The sequence below is a fragment of the Photinus pyralis genome, unplaced genomic scaffold (assembly GCF_008802855.1).
Source record: "Photinus pyralis isolate 1611_PpyrPB1 unplaced genomic scaffold, Ppyr1.3 Ppyr1.4_LG5, whole genome shotgun sequence".
Taxonomy (NCBI): domain Eukaryota; kingdom Metazoa; phylum Arthropoda; class Insecta; order Coleoptera; family Lampyridae; genus Photinus; species Photinus pyralis.
In genome coordinates, this window is record NW_022170596.1 from 45,365,510 (window position 1) to 45,381,296 (window position 15,787).

The 15,787-nt window shown below is 35.3% G+C and overlaps 2 protein-coding genes across 4 annotated transcripts; both read right to left on the reverse strand.

Annotated features, from left to right (window-relative positions):
* Nucleotides 1-3,926: 3,926 nt before the first annotated feature.
* Nucleotides 3,927-8,486, reverse strand: LOC116171332 (BTB/POZ domain-containing protein 6-like). Of its 2 annotated transcripts, none has more exons than XM_031488107.1 (7): nt 7,982-8,486; nt 7,724-7,928; nt 7,503-7,668; nt 4,942-5,201; nt 4,640-4,858; nt 4,405-4,590; nt 3,927-4,359 (listed from the first exon to the last, which is right to left on the reverse strand). In XM_031488107.1, exons 1-7 carry the CDS (start codon nt 8,248-8,250, stop codon nt 4,120-4,122), a joined length of 1,545 nt encoding a protein of 514 aa, XP_031343967.1. In that variant the 5' UTR covers nt 8,251-8,486; the 3' UTR covers nt 3,927-4,119. The 2 variants fall into 2 exon arrangements, with proteins under 2 accessions (XP_031343967.1, XP_031343966.1); XM_031488106.1 differs by having other exon boundaries at nt 7,473-7,668.
* Nucleotides 8,487-12,616: 4,130 nt separating this feature from the next.
* On the reverse strand, nt 12,617-14,961 carry LOC116172640 (tetraspanin-6-like). 2 transcript variants are annotated; one of them, XM_031489886.1, is made up of 6 exons: nt 14,788-14,961; nt 14,543-14,716; nt 14,225-14,413; nt 13,993-14,166; nt 13,738-13,857; nt 12,617-13,562 (listed from the first exon to the last, which is right to left on the reverse strand). In XM_031489886.1, the coding sequence occupies exons 2-6, from the start codon at nt 14,618-14,620 to the stop codon at nt 13,407-13,409; spliced, it is 717 nt and encodes a 238-aa protein (XP_031345746.1). In that variant the 5' UTR covers nt 14,621-14,716; nt 14,788-14,961; the 3' UTR covers nt 12,617-13,406. The 2 variants fall into 2 exon arrangements, with proteins under 2 accessions (XP_031345746.1, XP_031345745.1); XM_031489885.1 differs by having other exon boundaries at nt 14,543-14,734.
* Between the last annotated feature and the right edge of the window lie 826 nt (nt 14,962-15,787).

The window sequence follows — 15,787 nt, forward strand, 5'->3', positions numbered from 1 at the left end:
TTTTTTTTAATTCTTAAAAAATGCGCGAGAAAATGCACTAAAAATATATGATACTCTTTAAATATATTTTTTATTCTTTTAATAACAAAAATAAAATAATATTTACTCTTGGGAACAAATGGTGACCGCAATGCTGTTGAAAAAGTTGGTTCAATTGCTGTACTAACATAATATCTACTACTTAGGTGGCAGTGTATTATGTTGTATGAGAAATTAAATGCAGCCATTTTTTTTTATTAATAAGAAGTATATTTGGCTATGATACATTAATAATCGAATGTCATTTAACAATTATTATGGGAGATCTGTAGTAGGTATAACTACCTACCTTCAATATTTCTAGTTGACGCAGGTCAAGATTACTTTACTGCAAGGTGGGTTGCCTATACACTCAAATGTTTTTCTGTACAAAATCCATTTCAGCATTGAATAAAAAATTAATTTTATTCAATGATTTCAGTGAAAATGGATGCAAAAATTAACATTTTTTTTAATGTTGTAATGTAAAACATTAATATTTCATTGTAATGGTAATTGCATTCACGTAATTAAAACTGTGATAGGTACTATGCAATGGTTGTTACAAACATTGAGCCTGTTTTGTATTGTGACCTAAATTCGACATCACCTTATATTAGAATTTACATTATTTCTAATACTTAATAGATCAATCATATTATTATTATTTACACTGCTTTGCAAAACAAATTGTTTTTGTTGATAAGATTTAGGTTAAGTAATCACTTCATAACAAACTTGAATATATAAACATCTCACAAAAGGAGTCAAGGAATCAAGACCTATTTGAAATCAACAAATAAATAGCTTCCAATTAACGCTACAATATTTAGACAATTAATAATTCAATGCCTCCCCAAGGGCAGTGATTTTAATTTATAAATATACACAATCTACTTACCATTTTGTTGACGATTCTTCAATTGTTTGACCGGCTTCTTTGACGTTGCGGATTTCTTAGTGGAACGTTTATGCGCCATTTTTTCACGATCTTAATGTCTCACAAAATACAAAAACGATAATTTCACCGAATTTAGCACAATTTCATTCACCATATTTTGTGTAAAACTGAATGACGTTTTATTAAGGGCGATCATGCGCACCACTTCATTGAACATGTGCTGTACTTCTGAACTACTGGGACATTCGCGCATGTAGGTATATACAGGATGTTACACTAAGCGGATAGTCCTTCGATAGTTCCTATGGGGCCGGATCACTTCGCCGAATGCCCACAACGTCGACAGGATTTTTTATGGTCCACATTGCCTTTATTTCTTACTCTGACCGCCGACCGTGCCCACATCGCCGACAAGTGTACAAAGGACGGAGTGCAACAAAAAGCAGCTTTTGACGTTAGGAACGTCGGGCGGGTCCGTACTTGGATGGGTGACCGCTTGGGAACACCGGGTGCTGTTGTATTTTTTTTTCAATTTCCGCTCCCTTTGCCAAATGGAAATTGGGTAGTTTTATGCATGTTTATACAAATTGCAAGTTTCGCAACACAGTGCATCGCTTATGTAAAAGATGCTTATTACTTTTCCGCACTCACATATGGATATATGGGTAGGTAAGGTAGGTATTGTTTTCATCTCAGAAAAAAGCTTGTTACCACGATAACTCAAAATCAAAATCTATACTGGGACAAATTGCGTAAATTTTTCAGGCGTATTACTTTGCTGGTTGGAGAAGACACCTATTATAATTTTCAGTCTTTCAGATCGGTGGGGCATATTCTTCTGGGCACGCGCAGTTGATTTTATCTGTGCTATTGAAGTCGAAGCGAATTGTTCAAAATGAAGTGTAGGGAGAGGGTACTCATAAAAAGGGCAATTGGAACGTCTGGACGAGACACATCTATACTGATGATGTCAAAACTTTCAGTGCAAATATCTGCAGAACGGAGTGTCGGACGGGGGTGCTCGTCAAAGGACGGAAAGATGGTCCAAACGAGACACGATCTCCTGGTAATGTGAAAACTTAGTTGTGAATATCTCGAAAATGTTTAAGGAAAGTAGATACCTACGAAGGGAAAAACAATATAGGCAGCAATTAAGAATTTATTTTAGCCAACTTTCGGGATAAATGGGCGTATATCGGATGGGGGTGTGATTGAAAATACTCGGTTCTATAAAAAATTAAAGTCCAAAAAGTTGGGCCCTCCTGATTTTTGTGAAATACTTAGGCGTGAATAGTTTAATTCAATTCTCATTTGTATTTGTGGGTGACAGTGACGTCGGAAGTATGGGTCACGCCCCCTCAGTTTTTACACAAGGGGGACCTCGCCCCCTCTAAGAATGAGTAGATAAATCACTCAAAAGCGACTAACACATCTTCTACTGCATGTGCATGCAGAAATTACAAAAAGTATAGAATATATTGAAAGAATTTGCCAGCAAAACTGCGGAAAAGCGGAAAATTTTTGGATATATTTAATTTTTTATACTTGCTTTTCTTTACAATGCTCAACAGTGCAATAAATAGGAACAAAATTTTTGTAACTTTTGTATGTTCTAGTATAAATTCAATGGTTCTAGTTCTTCATTATTTTTTAAATAAAATATTAATGATCTATGGCTATGGTTTTCTGAATCGAGTCAAGTATCTCTGAGTTGCTCAGATGCATATAACTAGACATCCTCCGACACTTTTGGTTTACAGTGCTTTATAGAGAAGAACGGCAGAGGAAATGATTGTGAATAGTTGGGGAGTATGCTTGGGTGGGGTTGTGTGGGGATACTTATAAATGCATTTCTGCTTAAACTACCCAGCTGTGCTCCAAAAAGAGTGTCGTTAATTAGTTTTTCAGCAAACAATGTCATTTGTAGCGTCATTTCTCTGTGTAAAGTTCATGGTCATTATCCTCACTACTGAACTGACACGGGTTCGGGAAAGTCATTTTACCAAACATCACTTTGTCAGTAACGGCAAAGGGTATATAACGCAAAGAGCGAACATCTTGTTAGAATTTGCGTGCCAGTGCAATGTTAGTTGCCTATAAGTAATTTTTGCATTTTATACGAAAGCAGGCCCTGAAGCTCATCATCATCACACAATGGAAGAAATAAGGAATCCATAAAGATCAGTAGATTGAAAATTGTTATTCCTTATTTTTTTCATTGTGTGATGGGCTTGGCAGAGACTATTACAATCCTCTATACAAGCGTCACATCACATCAAACAATCGCACGGCCTTCCTTGAATCTCAAGTCGTGTTCGTCAATCGTAGATTTCATTTGCCTATTAGGAGTTATTTTATTTCTTGTCTTCCTGCAATTTTACAATTTTACTTTTAGCTTTAGAATTGACAATTATCGTTGAGTGAAACTCTCGACTTCCGTTATTCAATGCTTATTTATTCAAAAACACCCCAAAAAAGTAAAAACCTAAATACCTGTGTTTTCCTGCCTTTGACAAACTGAAATCTAATGGAACTGGGCAAGGTCAATCAATAAATTACCAGAGTATTTCCACATGACCAGTAAGTAATCTTATAAATATTTAAACAGAAAAAGTAAGCAATAAAAGTTTTAATCTGATATGAGTGGGTACTCTAAAACTGTAAATATCCCACGCCATTGACTGGAACCCCCCTCCGATTTCTTTTTTAGATGACCCCTACAAAAGTGGCCCATTCTTTACGCCTACTTCCGAAAATGTTCTATTTCTTTTTCTGGCACGGAAACTTTACAAATGTAAACACGGTGTCAGTGGAAGAATCTTGTGCTATGCCCTTTCACAGATCATTTTATTAGTTTCGCCAGGAAAGAATGCCGGTCACAGAACACGTGATACCGGTCTACCATCGTTTTTTTCATAGTAAACCATACGATTGTAGACCAGCATTAGGTGTGCTGTGACCGGCATTCTTTCCTGGCGAGACTTTTATGTAATCACACAAGTTTGAATTTTTTTAAAATGAGTTGTATTTCATAAATACACAGACAATTAAAAATAAATTGTAATACATATGAATAAACATTAATCCTATTAATGAATTTCTCCTCGCTTAAGACCAGAGCTTGAAAGAAAACATCAGTGTAGACCCTGTCCGTGAAAGTCTAACACATTATTCCTATAAATAAAATATTATCATCGTAATTAAGGGAATTTGTTATGCTCGGAAGGTCCTCCTGAAATTCCGTACGATGTATGACTGCTGCTGGTACTCTGATTCACCGGCATAGAAAAAATGATAGAACGAATTAATCCATCCCTCACTGAATCACCAGTTTGACCTTGACCAAAGGTGAAGACAACTCCATTGCACATTGATTGATTAGGGTATGAACCAACAGGATAAAGTCCTGTTTTGTGCAATACAACACCTACCTTGTACACCTACAAGACAATAGTTATTTTATATTTGGCCAACTGAAGAGATACCTTATTTCTCTGAATGTATATTGGTCGATTGAACGAAATATCAATTAGAGATCTGCATGAAACACGGCTGGTGAAGTGTGTGTAAGTTAGGCGACTACCATCAGCATCAAGTAGGTGTGCATACAATAATTCGGTGTATGAAATATTATGTTGTCGATCATCGTCGATAGAGTCTTGTGCTGGAACCTTAAAGAATGTATTAATTTATTATCAATAAAAAAGTAAAAATTCTTACTTGGATACCGAAGATACAAACATTTCGATCGCAAGTAAATGTCACAGCACAATCCAATACGCTAGTGTTCATACAGTCAGTTAAGCAAAGCGGAACGCGTGTACAGTATAACTTTTTTGCCAACTCACTACCGCCCTCTTCTGTAAAGTCTGATACATTTCCCCTTTGATTGTAAAATTTTATCATTGATGTACGAGATGTATCCATTGAAGATGAACCCTGAAAATATAAGTGCAAGAGGAAAACAAAATTGTATACAATAATTGGGTATAGTGCAAATAGTAAAACTGAAAAATACTCACCGCAAAAAGTGTTTCATACTGACGAGGATTCCTGCTGTGTAATCTCTGAACTCGACAAGTCGAAAATCCAGGTGGCATGGGTACTGTAGTAGTTGGTGAAGATATATTCATAAGAATAGCAAACTTCTCCGATTCGGTCAGCAAGTTTGAGGCAGCCGGGCCTTCAGCAAACTCTTGAGGAGTGAGTGTCAAAAATCTTATTTTCATCAGCGCATCTCGCAGCTTAGGATCACGTACGTTTGGTTCGTGGGAGACGTTTGCTAAAATCGAAATACATAATTTTTTACCTTGTCAATTGATTGGTGTGACTCTGTCTTTATGTTAGGTAAGTGTGTATAGTCTAGTGTTCTGATTCGATTCAAACAGTACTTTTTTTGTGAAATTAATGAGATTATATTTCTGTATAGAGATCTGGGAAACTATGTGTAAAAAGGTTGGTAAAAAATCTGTGAACGGTGGGAACATGTGCAACCTAGTGGGTAGAACACTACTTAAATATTAATAACTCAGAATGTTAGCGGACAATTTTGCTAGTTTCAACTATACAAAATCATTGTGAAAGTGCACATTGGTTGGTAACAAAAGTAATGAAAAACAGCCATAGCTTTTCTACTTAATAAAACAATAGGTATAGAGATCAAGTGATTGGTTATCAGCGAGGAAACATTCAGGATGTTTAAATTACATTATATACTGTGTGTTCCAACTAAAGCCGAAACAATTACCTACTCTTTTATTGCGCACCTACAAAGTTATTCTTGGACACATCTTGTGAAGGTTTTCGTGTTGTGAGCATTAGATGCATATTAATGTTATTTCAGCATTTTGAACAAAAGATGTCAAAATTGTTATTATATACCAGGTGCTCAATGCATTGCGACCTTGGTAACTATATGAGATAGAGAGTTGGTTAAATGAAGTTGCGAATTTTAATGCTGAATCGTTTTTAACAAGAAATCAGAAAATTCCTATTACTTCCGAAGATATCCGAAAAAAACAATTTTCCTCTTTCTTTTTTACAGCTTTATTATTTGGAAAATCCAAGAGCAAAATCTAAGGCACTTTTCTATGCTCTTTAACTAATCATTCCAGTATTGCTCAGTTTGGAACCTCAGTGATCTGCTTCATCAAAAATGGAGCATCATCGGCTTTCAATTTTTTTGTTTTTATGTTTATTTTAGGATTAGTTAAGTTGAAGAGATGGCATTGTTTTTTGCTAATTTAAACTTTGCCTTGCATTATTCGAAGATTTCCTTTTCTCTAAAATTTTAGATGTACTCAATGGCATTTTTACAATAGGAAAAATATTAAATAGGACATATTATGTATAAACTGAAGACGTTTGGAATATACTACTTTATAAACTTTTAGTTCTTAATAATACACGGGTATAAAAGTAGAGGGTCTTAAAAAAACTTGATTGAATTTTTAATGTTAGTTTTTGGACCCCCTGTACATCAACACAGTTCACAAAAGCAAAACCTCTTCTAAAAGAAAACGGACCCCAATCAAATATTAACAGCTGTCATATTAAAAAACTTGGCAATAATGATTTGGCCGTTCCAATGTCATTTTTGACACAACAAGTAAAGTAAGTCAAAAAGGTATAGGACATTATACATCGAACACAATTATATGTAGAATCTCAAAATAAATAATATGTAGGGCGTTTCATATAAAATAAGAAAATTGGCAGGAAGTACTACAAACTTGAAATATTTTTTTATTTACAAGAAAAATTTCAAAATCAAATGTTTTACATTCATTTCTCAACAAAACATCCACGGGTAACTAGATTTTGAATCAACATGGCTATGATGGCGATGCATTCAAAAGAATTTCTTTTTTTCCTTCATAAAAACCTAAAATGGCGTCCATAAGAAAGTAGTAGCCTGCAGATTTTACATCTAGTGTGTTATGAAAATGCTGATAACAGATTCAGATTCTCAGAAAAAAGTGCTAATAGTAGGTGCCAGCCGAAACCATCCATTTCTGACCGTTTAAGCTAAGAAAATGGAAAACGAAGTTTGACATTCTCAGTTTCTCACCGATATCTCAGTTATTTTTACATTTTTGAAAAATTTCAAAGGGGTTTTTTAGTCACAAAAAGGGGCAACTTTGCCCCTACATTGTACCTCTCACCTTTACGGAGATTCCAATGGTGAGCCACAAATTACATTACTTTATTAGGCACATACCTGTGGGTGCCAAAATAAATAAATAATTAACAGTACAAAAATGACGTAAAAGTTGTATAATTTCTGTGAGAAAAATACGATCAACTTTATAAAAAAATGTATGGCTCTTTAATTGAAGGCATTACCAATTTTCATATCACCAATAACACCACCAAATCTCTAAACATTGCAATTCAGGAGAAATACAAAAATTAAAGAAATAGAATTCTGGCTGTTTTTAGTTACTGTTAACCACTCTGTATTGTAATTAAACAAACATAAAGCAAAAAGCAAACATTAATTCTAAATAATATAAAATTATAAGACTAGTTAATAAATTAAGAGCACAATTACCTATACCATCTAGTCTAGGTACTTTCGCACCTGAAGTTTGAGTGTAACGATTTGAATATCTACTAACAGCAGTAAAGAGCTCCAACTCTGACTGAATATTAAGTACATCTTGATCAAACACTGTCAATATGGTTGTGAGCTCACAATCGTCGAAGCTACTCTCTGATAATACTTCTTGGGTCTGATTACTAATAATCTACAACATGATTAAATGTGGTACGTAAGTATATGCAAGGGTAATAATCACTTACATTTAAACACTTTTCCATTAGAATGGGCTCTTCAAATAACTTAGCAAACTCGTACGCTCTACAAGCATTTTTTGGATACAAATCTGACCACAAATACTTGGTACATTCTTCAACTAAATGTGGTAACATGTATTTCTTCGCGCCATAACATAACTCACAGGCTTGATCGAACGATGATAGATTAATTCGATCCGTGTAGATATACCTGAAAATAGTTAGATTACGACTTGACAATTATTGTTCCGGACCATCGCATACTCAAGTAACGCGCGAAAAGCATCAGGTTGAACATCGAGAATGGCGATGGGATCCTTTTCTGCCATGCCACCATAAAACATAGCCTCAAAGACAGGGCTGGACATGGCAAGGAACAGTTTATGCCCTTCGAACACTTGCTGATGAGGTTCGGTTCCGACAATAAATCGACAATCGCTCCATATCCCACTGTCTAGTAAATATTGACCGCGTTCTTTGACTTTCTTCCTCGCCGTTTGCCAGTCACAAGGAGGTGGCGGTACAGATGCCATTCTCTTCTTTATAATCTTTTAAATGGAGCTGTTACACAATCCCTTTTCTAATATGCCTTAGAGCTACACTTAAGGTATTTCACGATCTTTATAAATAAACCAATCGCGTAGAAATTTCGAAAATTCTGTGCTATATTTACATTCTTTATCATCCAAATATTTTTATAGTAAATGGAAAACAGTAAAACAATCAACGTTGCCAACGCCTGTCAATGTCACTGTCATTTTACTAAGGGTGGGGAAGCGACGCTGTCATTTACACGAAATTTGTTACTGCTATGCCAGTGGCGTACACATCAAACCTTTTTAAAATTTGCTTTTATTTATTAGCGATTAAAAAAAAAACAGTGTCATTGAGACCTCTGGGGGCAGTACATTGCAATAATATTGTTGGTAGAAGACGCCATTGTGATAGTGTTTCTTTATTTACACTGCACTTACGCTACCAAAAATAAGCTATCTTTAGAAAGTCATCTTGGCCTAATAAGAGTATGGTCTGCTATTGCGCATAATGCATTAGTCGGCTGACGTTGATGTGACGTCACGCGGTTGTAAAACGAACTGGTACCGGCAAGTCCATAAGAACAAGTAAGAAAGCTTCATTCATAAAGTGCTTACACCTGACTAGAGCATATCTGCATATATCTACGTAACACACTGTGTTGTATTACAAAAACAAAGTAGAAAATCATTGATTTAGTGTAAAATCTAAAATATGTACAAAACATTAATTCAGACATGAGGTTTTTCCTTGGTTACTAATTTTTCGTCTTTCTGCGAAAGTTCCGTAGCTTCTCATTTTTTATTTATTTTTTCTGTGGTAACAGTAAAAAAAATTGTTGGCTTTTTTAAATTACCTTCAGATATAAAATTAATCCAATTTTCGCCTATTTAAAATTCGGCGATTTCGCCTATGAATCGGTATTTCGCCTATGAATCGGTATTTCGTTTTTAATTTGTATGCAACGTAAGCAGTCATATAAAGCGAACCTTCTTTATGAATGTGTGTTGAAGCAGCTTTCGCCGGCCGTTTGGAAGGTATTTTTTTTTATTTACACAAACGGCATCGGAATGTTTTCCTAATATAATTTTAATCTGCATTCGAAGTCTCCAGGCGAATTAAAGATTCTCATGTGGTTCTCCTATAGTATGAACATATGAAAACAGGTTTTCCAACAAATCTTGGATTCAAAACATACTCCATATCGTATCAACCTATTTCTTAGGTCGTTATACAAATCTATTAACGATCGGTTAGATCGTTGAGTGAAGATGTAACCATCAACCAGATACAGATACAATTATACCCCGCTGGAAAGGTAACGTTTTGGAAATCTATAATAACTTATATTTAGTTTTTCTACTGTTATTATTGCAACCATACACCTCACAATGGGCCATTGTAATAAAGTAATATAGCTATCTAATCGTATTAATCACACATGCAATGGAATAGCGAAATATTTACCACATATTTATTCATGCGCGCGTAAAATATTTCAGTGTATACATCCGTGTGACGTCATGCGCGACTTATGCGAGAATTCGTTCACGGGAATAGCAGACCATACTCTTATTAGGCCATGATCTTATAGTATAGTACTTAGATTTCATTTAAGACGACATCTTTCCAAATGTTTTGTGATCAGTGGAATTATGGAATTAACAATAAGGATAATTTAAAGAATCATCGTCTCAGGCATAACATTTCCAAAGTCTTTAATTGTGAACAGTGCAATTATACAACAAAAAATAGGAGATATATATGTACGACGCCATTCTTTGACACACTCCACTTTGAAAAACTTCACCTGCAATTAATAACTTTCGCTTCAAGTGTCACCTTTTAACACACAACCTTCTCAAAAATTTGATTCGTGATCAATGTAATTATCGTACTCACGATAAGCATAACTTAAAGAGACATCTTAAAACATAAAATTATGCCAGAAATATAGTAGGAAAAATTTAAATCGTCGTTTATTAAAGCACAACACAACGAAAAATATTGTTTATGGTCAATGCATAATTATGACACGGATGGTAAGGCCGTTTTAATCTTTTAACACACTCCACATCCAAAGATACTAAATGCGATCAATGCGATTACGCAACGAATAAGATAAATTTAAAACGAGATTTCGTAAAACAGCACTGCCGGCAGTCAAGAGTCACTGACTTGTTGTAACATACCCCTACGGTTAGGCAACACACCTCACAATTGAAAAAATGGCAGTATGGCAATAAAATATGAAACGCTCTGTATAACTCGTACAACAACCATGAAACCACAGATTAAAATACTCATGAAACGTTCGACTGTGACCGTTCTGCGCAGATGCGGGAGAACGTTAGCGATTCGAATTCGGAGCTGTTTTTGAGTAGTGGCGGGTCTAGCGTTTATTTTGTTTTTTTTTGTGTTTTGAAAGTGTATTTACAGGTCTAGTATAATCATTTTATTCTTTCTTGGATTAACTATTTTTATTATTTACATTTTGCATAAATGTTTGTTATACTGTACAGTACTTGTTGCTTGATGAGCTCTTGCGTTTAAAAATATACGGGCAGGGGGGGGGGTCTTCGAAAATGACGTTTTTCTGTATATAACTTTATATATAGGTATATTCCGTGAAGTACTTCATATAGTTCGATTATTCGCGGTATCTGTTGCTTTTTCAATCTCATGCAGACCGCAGCTTTTCTACCTTAGCAAAACGAAGAAGGGGTCCTCTAATTAACCTTTCCAATTGAATTAAGGTGCTTATTCAATGCCTTTCCCCTATTATGTAATGTGGTTTGGCATAGGTTAGGTACTATTGGTCTTCTCTCATGTAGTTTTGTCCTAAATTATGGCAGCCGAGGCTGGAGTGCTCCCGTTTTGATGCTTTTTATGCATACTTATATATGTTTTTATGTGTGTGCAATGTATCATTTTACGCATTGATTTATCTCAATGAGTTATTCTACTAAATTGATTTATGATGTTTTCCATTGCATTTATTATGTTTTTTGTGTTTTGTTTTTATGAATTTGTTGAACTATATTTGATTATCTGATTTTTATCGTATAATTTGAGATATTGTACTTGTTGTTTTCCTCGTTATTTTCTCTTTGAATTTTGTGGCAGTAGTTGCATGATTTTGAATTGATGAAATGGTTTGATTAGAATTGGTTTCCCTGGTTCCCTTTAAATGTGCCGCGAAGTGTCCGTCGTTACAAGTTACAACGTGTTTACAACTTGAATGTTGGGTGGCTCTGCTCGTAGTTATTAGTCCCTGGTTCGAATCCGGGTTCGGGCAGTTGGATGAGTGCGTCAGAGCTTTTGAATGATAAGTTGTGATTTTTAAAATTTGTAATTAGAAAATTAAGTTAATTGTGTTTAAGCTTCGAGTTTTAAGAAAAAGGCCTTTCAGGTAGGATATAGAATTAAGGGGTCATATTTTCAAGTCGCACAAACGACATGATAAACCCAAATCTCTTTAAAATTAGTAGAATTTCACTTAAAAACCTGCTGGTAAAAGCCTATGTTTACAAAAAAAACTCCCAACTACATACGCCTAACGCCATTGGTAAACTACACTCGCGCCTCTAGTGTTAATCTGGTTCGCTAATACTGTTGTTAATTGTAACTTAATCCCACAGGTTCACACTACAGTAACACGAAAATAAAGTGAACCCGGCAACGTTTAAAACTGGTTACCGGAATGGCTATTTTGATCAGTTATTTTATAATATCTCGAATCTCGAATGAGCTATAATAAAAATGTTGTCCAGATGTAAGATAATTTGTTGCAATTCATTGATAATAAAAGCATGATAAATATAAATCACATCCACAAAACATGATGTAAAAAACAGATTAGAAACAAGCCGCAAAACAAAGAACGGGTTGGGTTATAAGGAGGTAACAAAACAAAGTAGCTGTACAACAGGTGACACATCTTTGGTGCTATAAAACCATTTTGTTAAAAGCAACATGGAAAATTACACGGCCTTGGAGACCGTTTAAATCACGGAACATGTGGAAATGAGTGAATCACAACTCGCAGCATCACACATAGATTCTAAACCGAAGTGTTTTTGTTAGCAGAATCTCGCCCCTGAGACAGGTAACGATGGGCGCTCGTGCGGGAATTTTCAGTTTGAAGTTGATTTGAGATCAATCGGCTTCTTTCGTGACGTCAGCAATGGCAGGCGACGGCTTGTAGTTATAGCAGACTCTGGTTCAGACCATGGAGCAAAAAATGTTCTATGTTCAGACGTAAAGAAATTAATTAATTATCATGTAACAAACAGAGGCGTAGACCAAAATGAAATTAATGCCGGATTCGTTTTCAATGGACCGCTAAAAATAAAAGACCCAAACTTAAATATAATAAAATTTTATTAGCAGGTGTAACGTATAGATAAGTATACTTACAGGTTTCAAAGCAATACAATTTTTTTGTACGAAAAATGCAATACTTTTCAGGATCTTCGTTTGTAGTTTTCGCCCAGAAGGCAATATTTTCTAATAGGTATTTGAGTTGTTATGGAAGTAGGAAACATACAAAAAACATAAATATTAAGCTTTTACTTTTAACTGAGTGCACAGTTCAGTCTTTTCGAAGAAGTGAAATTGTGTTGTTATATCCTTAGGTCAATTAAATGTGCACCAAAAGGAGGTACTACGTGTGTAGTAGTAATTTACATTCCGCCAAAAGTTGGTGTGTTCTGTGACACATGGGAACCCAATTTATCATGCTTTTCAAAACTATAGACGACTGCTCTATTTGTCAGCGAATCAATGATTTGTTGGCTTACTGACAGTTTCTCCAAGATGGTCGTACAATCATACATTCAGAATATGTTTTAGCCGTGTCAATATATCAACTTTTCATTTGCTGCACATTTACTTAACCTACCATTAACCGCCAAAACTGCAGATGGCATGTGTAAAGACAACATTAAAAACGAGACACCTTATATAGTTTCCAACATTAAAAATAGATTGTAATATTATACGTTGTGTGTAGATACTTCATTGTTTGAGTTACAGAGTTTAATATTTCCTCGTATCACGGAAAATTGACTTATATACATTTTAAAATTTAACAACATCCAGAAAATTGTAAAATAGGTCCATATTTTATTCACGTTTAGAAAATGTGTAAATTTTATGCCATCTGCTCATATTTGGCTTTATTAATTGTACTAGCCAGACAGCAAGACAATACCACACCCAGTAGGGGAAAGAAACCAATTCCAATGGCTGCCCCAGCAACGATTCCAATGTTGGCATTCAGAAAATCGATCACCTTGTCGTAACATCCCTAAAAAATAATCAAGTATAGCGTAGTTTTCCAAATGATTCTACAAAAGGAAGATGTCTTAATTTACACAAATGACCAATGATAGTGAAAGGTACCATCACCATTGCATCGTGCAATAATTAGATGGCAATCGGTCCCTTTGCAATCATTCAAATATTTCCCTGTGGATAATTACCAAGCGATATATTTCATCTTCGATTGATGTATCGCAGCTTTCAGCCTTGCAGCAAGATTGGGGTACTGGAGGGTTTATCTCCAGCCAGTCAATGTAACGGTGGTTACCACAGCAATGCAACTGAAATGATATTCATTTCTAAATTAACCTAATCCTATTCTATTACAATATTAAATTGCTAAATTCATTTAACAGTAGGTCAATGCGTCTCCAAAAAAATGTGATTGATCGCCGAATAAGAAAATGTGCACTTACAGCTCTCTGTATTGCGTCAATGTCCGCAGATTTCACCGCAGAATCGGATCGATAATTAATCAAACTTTGATTTAATCCAGTATCAAATCCAGCTGTTAACTTGGATCGATACGCAAAGATGGATATTCCGGCGCCTAATTCCATTACAAGTATAATTGCCAAAAATCCGCCGTACTGCAAAGGTAAACGGATGTATTGGCGCTGACGATAAAATTTTTATAAAAATTCTTACAACGTACAAAAGGACAGATTGCCCTTTAACCGTGCAGCAGCAAGCTAGCGATCCAATTAGAATAATAAGTGCACCGGTTCCAATTAAAACATATGGTGCGGTACCCGAAAATTCGGTACTTATTTCCATATATTTGTACAGCTCTACTTCCATCCAAATGCCAATTGCTAAAATCGCTATACCGGATATCTAAAAAAACAAAATCAATTTTGAGCGGTTTTTATTTTTATGAGATTGTAAGATTTTTGAAAGTAACATTAGATTTTTCGTGACGTCACACATGCAGTGTACGGAAAGAGTCTAAAGTTTTATTCTTACCCAAAATACGAAATTAAATATCATTAACAAACTCTTCATGCATGCCATAGCAGCAACAGTTTGAAGACGTTTTCCCATTGTTACCGATGTTCTTCGAAGTATTATTTGTGGGTAATAAACACACAATAAGTAATATGTTCTTCTAACGTACAATATTCATGCACAACTACGCCACTAAAATAAGGATACGATCTAGATTAAAATGAAAGTAAGTGAAAATATGGTATAGGTAAGATTACGTTTACCTTGTAAAATAATATGTTGCTGACTATGCTCGAGATAAAGTGTTGTTAAACTAAAGTTTGCATTAAGCAGATTACAAAATTAGTGAAAAACAAGAAAACACTTGACTACAAACATAAAAATTCTATGCAAAAAGACGTTTGGAGCGCTTTGAGCGTTACTAATCGATCGGAACGGCGCAGCGGTGGTCTACTGTCATGCGTCGCGACGGCTTGTGGGGCGTTGTCGAATGAGGCGTCCCGAATTGGCCACAAATTAATTTACCGTAACGAGAACTAATTTGTTTTCCGTGTTAATTTCACCGGATTTTTGCTGATGCCGATATCGAAATAATTGAATAGTTAACAAACAATACTCCAACTTGTGTACGTACTTATTCGATATAAAGATTATTTCCCGAAATCGCCAGAGAGACCTTCATTTCCATGCCTACTTTATTACAGGAAATGTTAGTTTCCATTCCAACGGTGGTAAAACTTTACCAGACTACTTTTCATGCCGCCTGTTATTTTTCCGGCCGCTCCTGTCCTTTTCCGGCCGCACCTGTCACTTTTCCGGCCGCACCTGTCACTTTTCCGGTCGCACCTGCCACTTTTCCGGCCGCTCCTGTCATTGGTTTTTTTTAAATATCTCATCTTTAAGAGCCCGTAGCTGGATAAAGATGCATTTTTTAGAAAGTGTATCGAAACTAGTTGTAGAAAATTTTATGAGCTTGATTTTTTTTCATAAAATCCACAATTTTCGAGATATAGCCAAAAAACCGCAAAACTATCTTCCACTCCCTCCCCTCCTTCTCGTATTGGTTGGTCCTTTTGGTACGTGAAGTTACCGAAGCCGGAAAATTAATACTTGTCGAAATGCCGGCTAACGACACCTTTATCTTAATCATTAATGTGTCAACCAGCACATATTTTCGACACCGCGCAATGCTTGCCTTCCAAGATTCAATGATACAACAATTATTTGTTTTCGAAAGAATATTATACTCTCCTTCCAGATTAG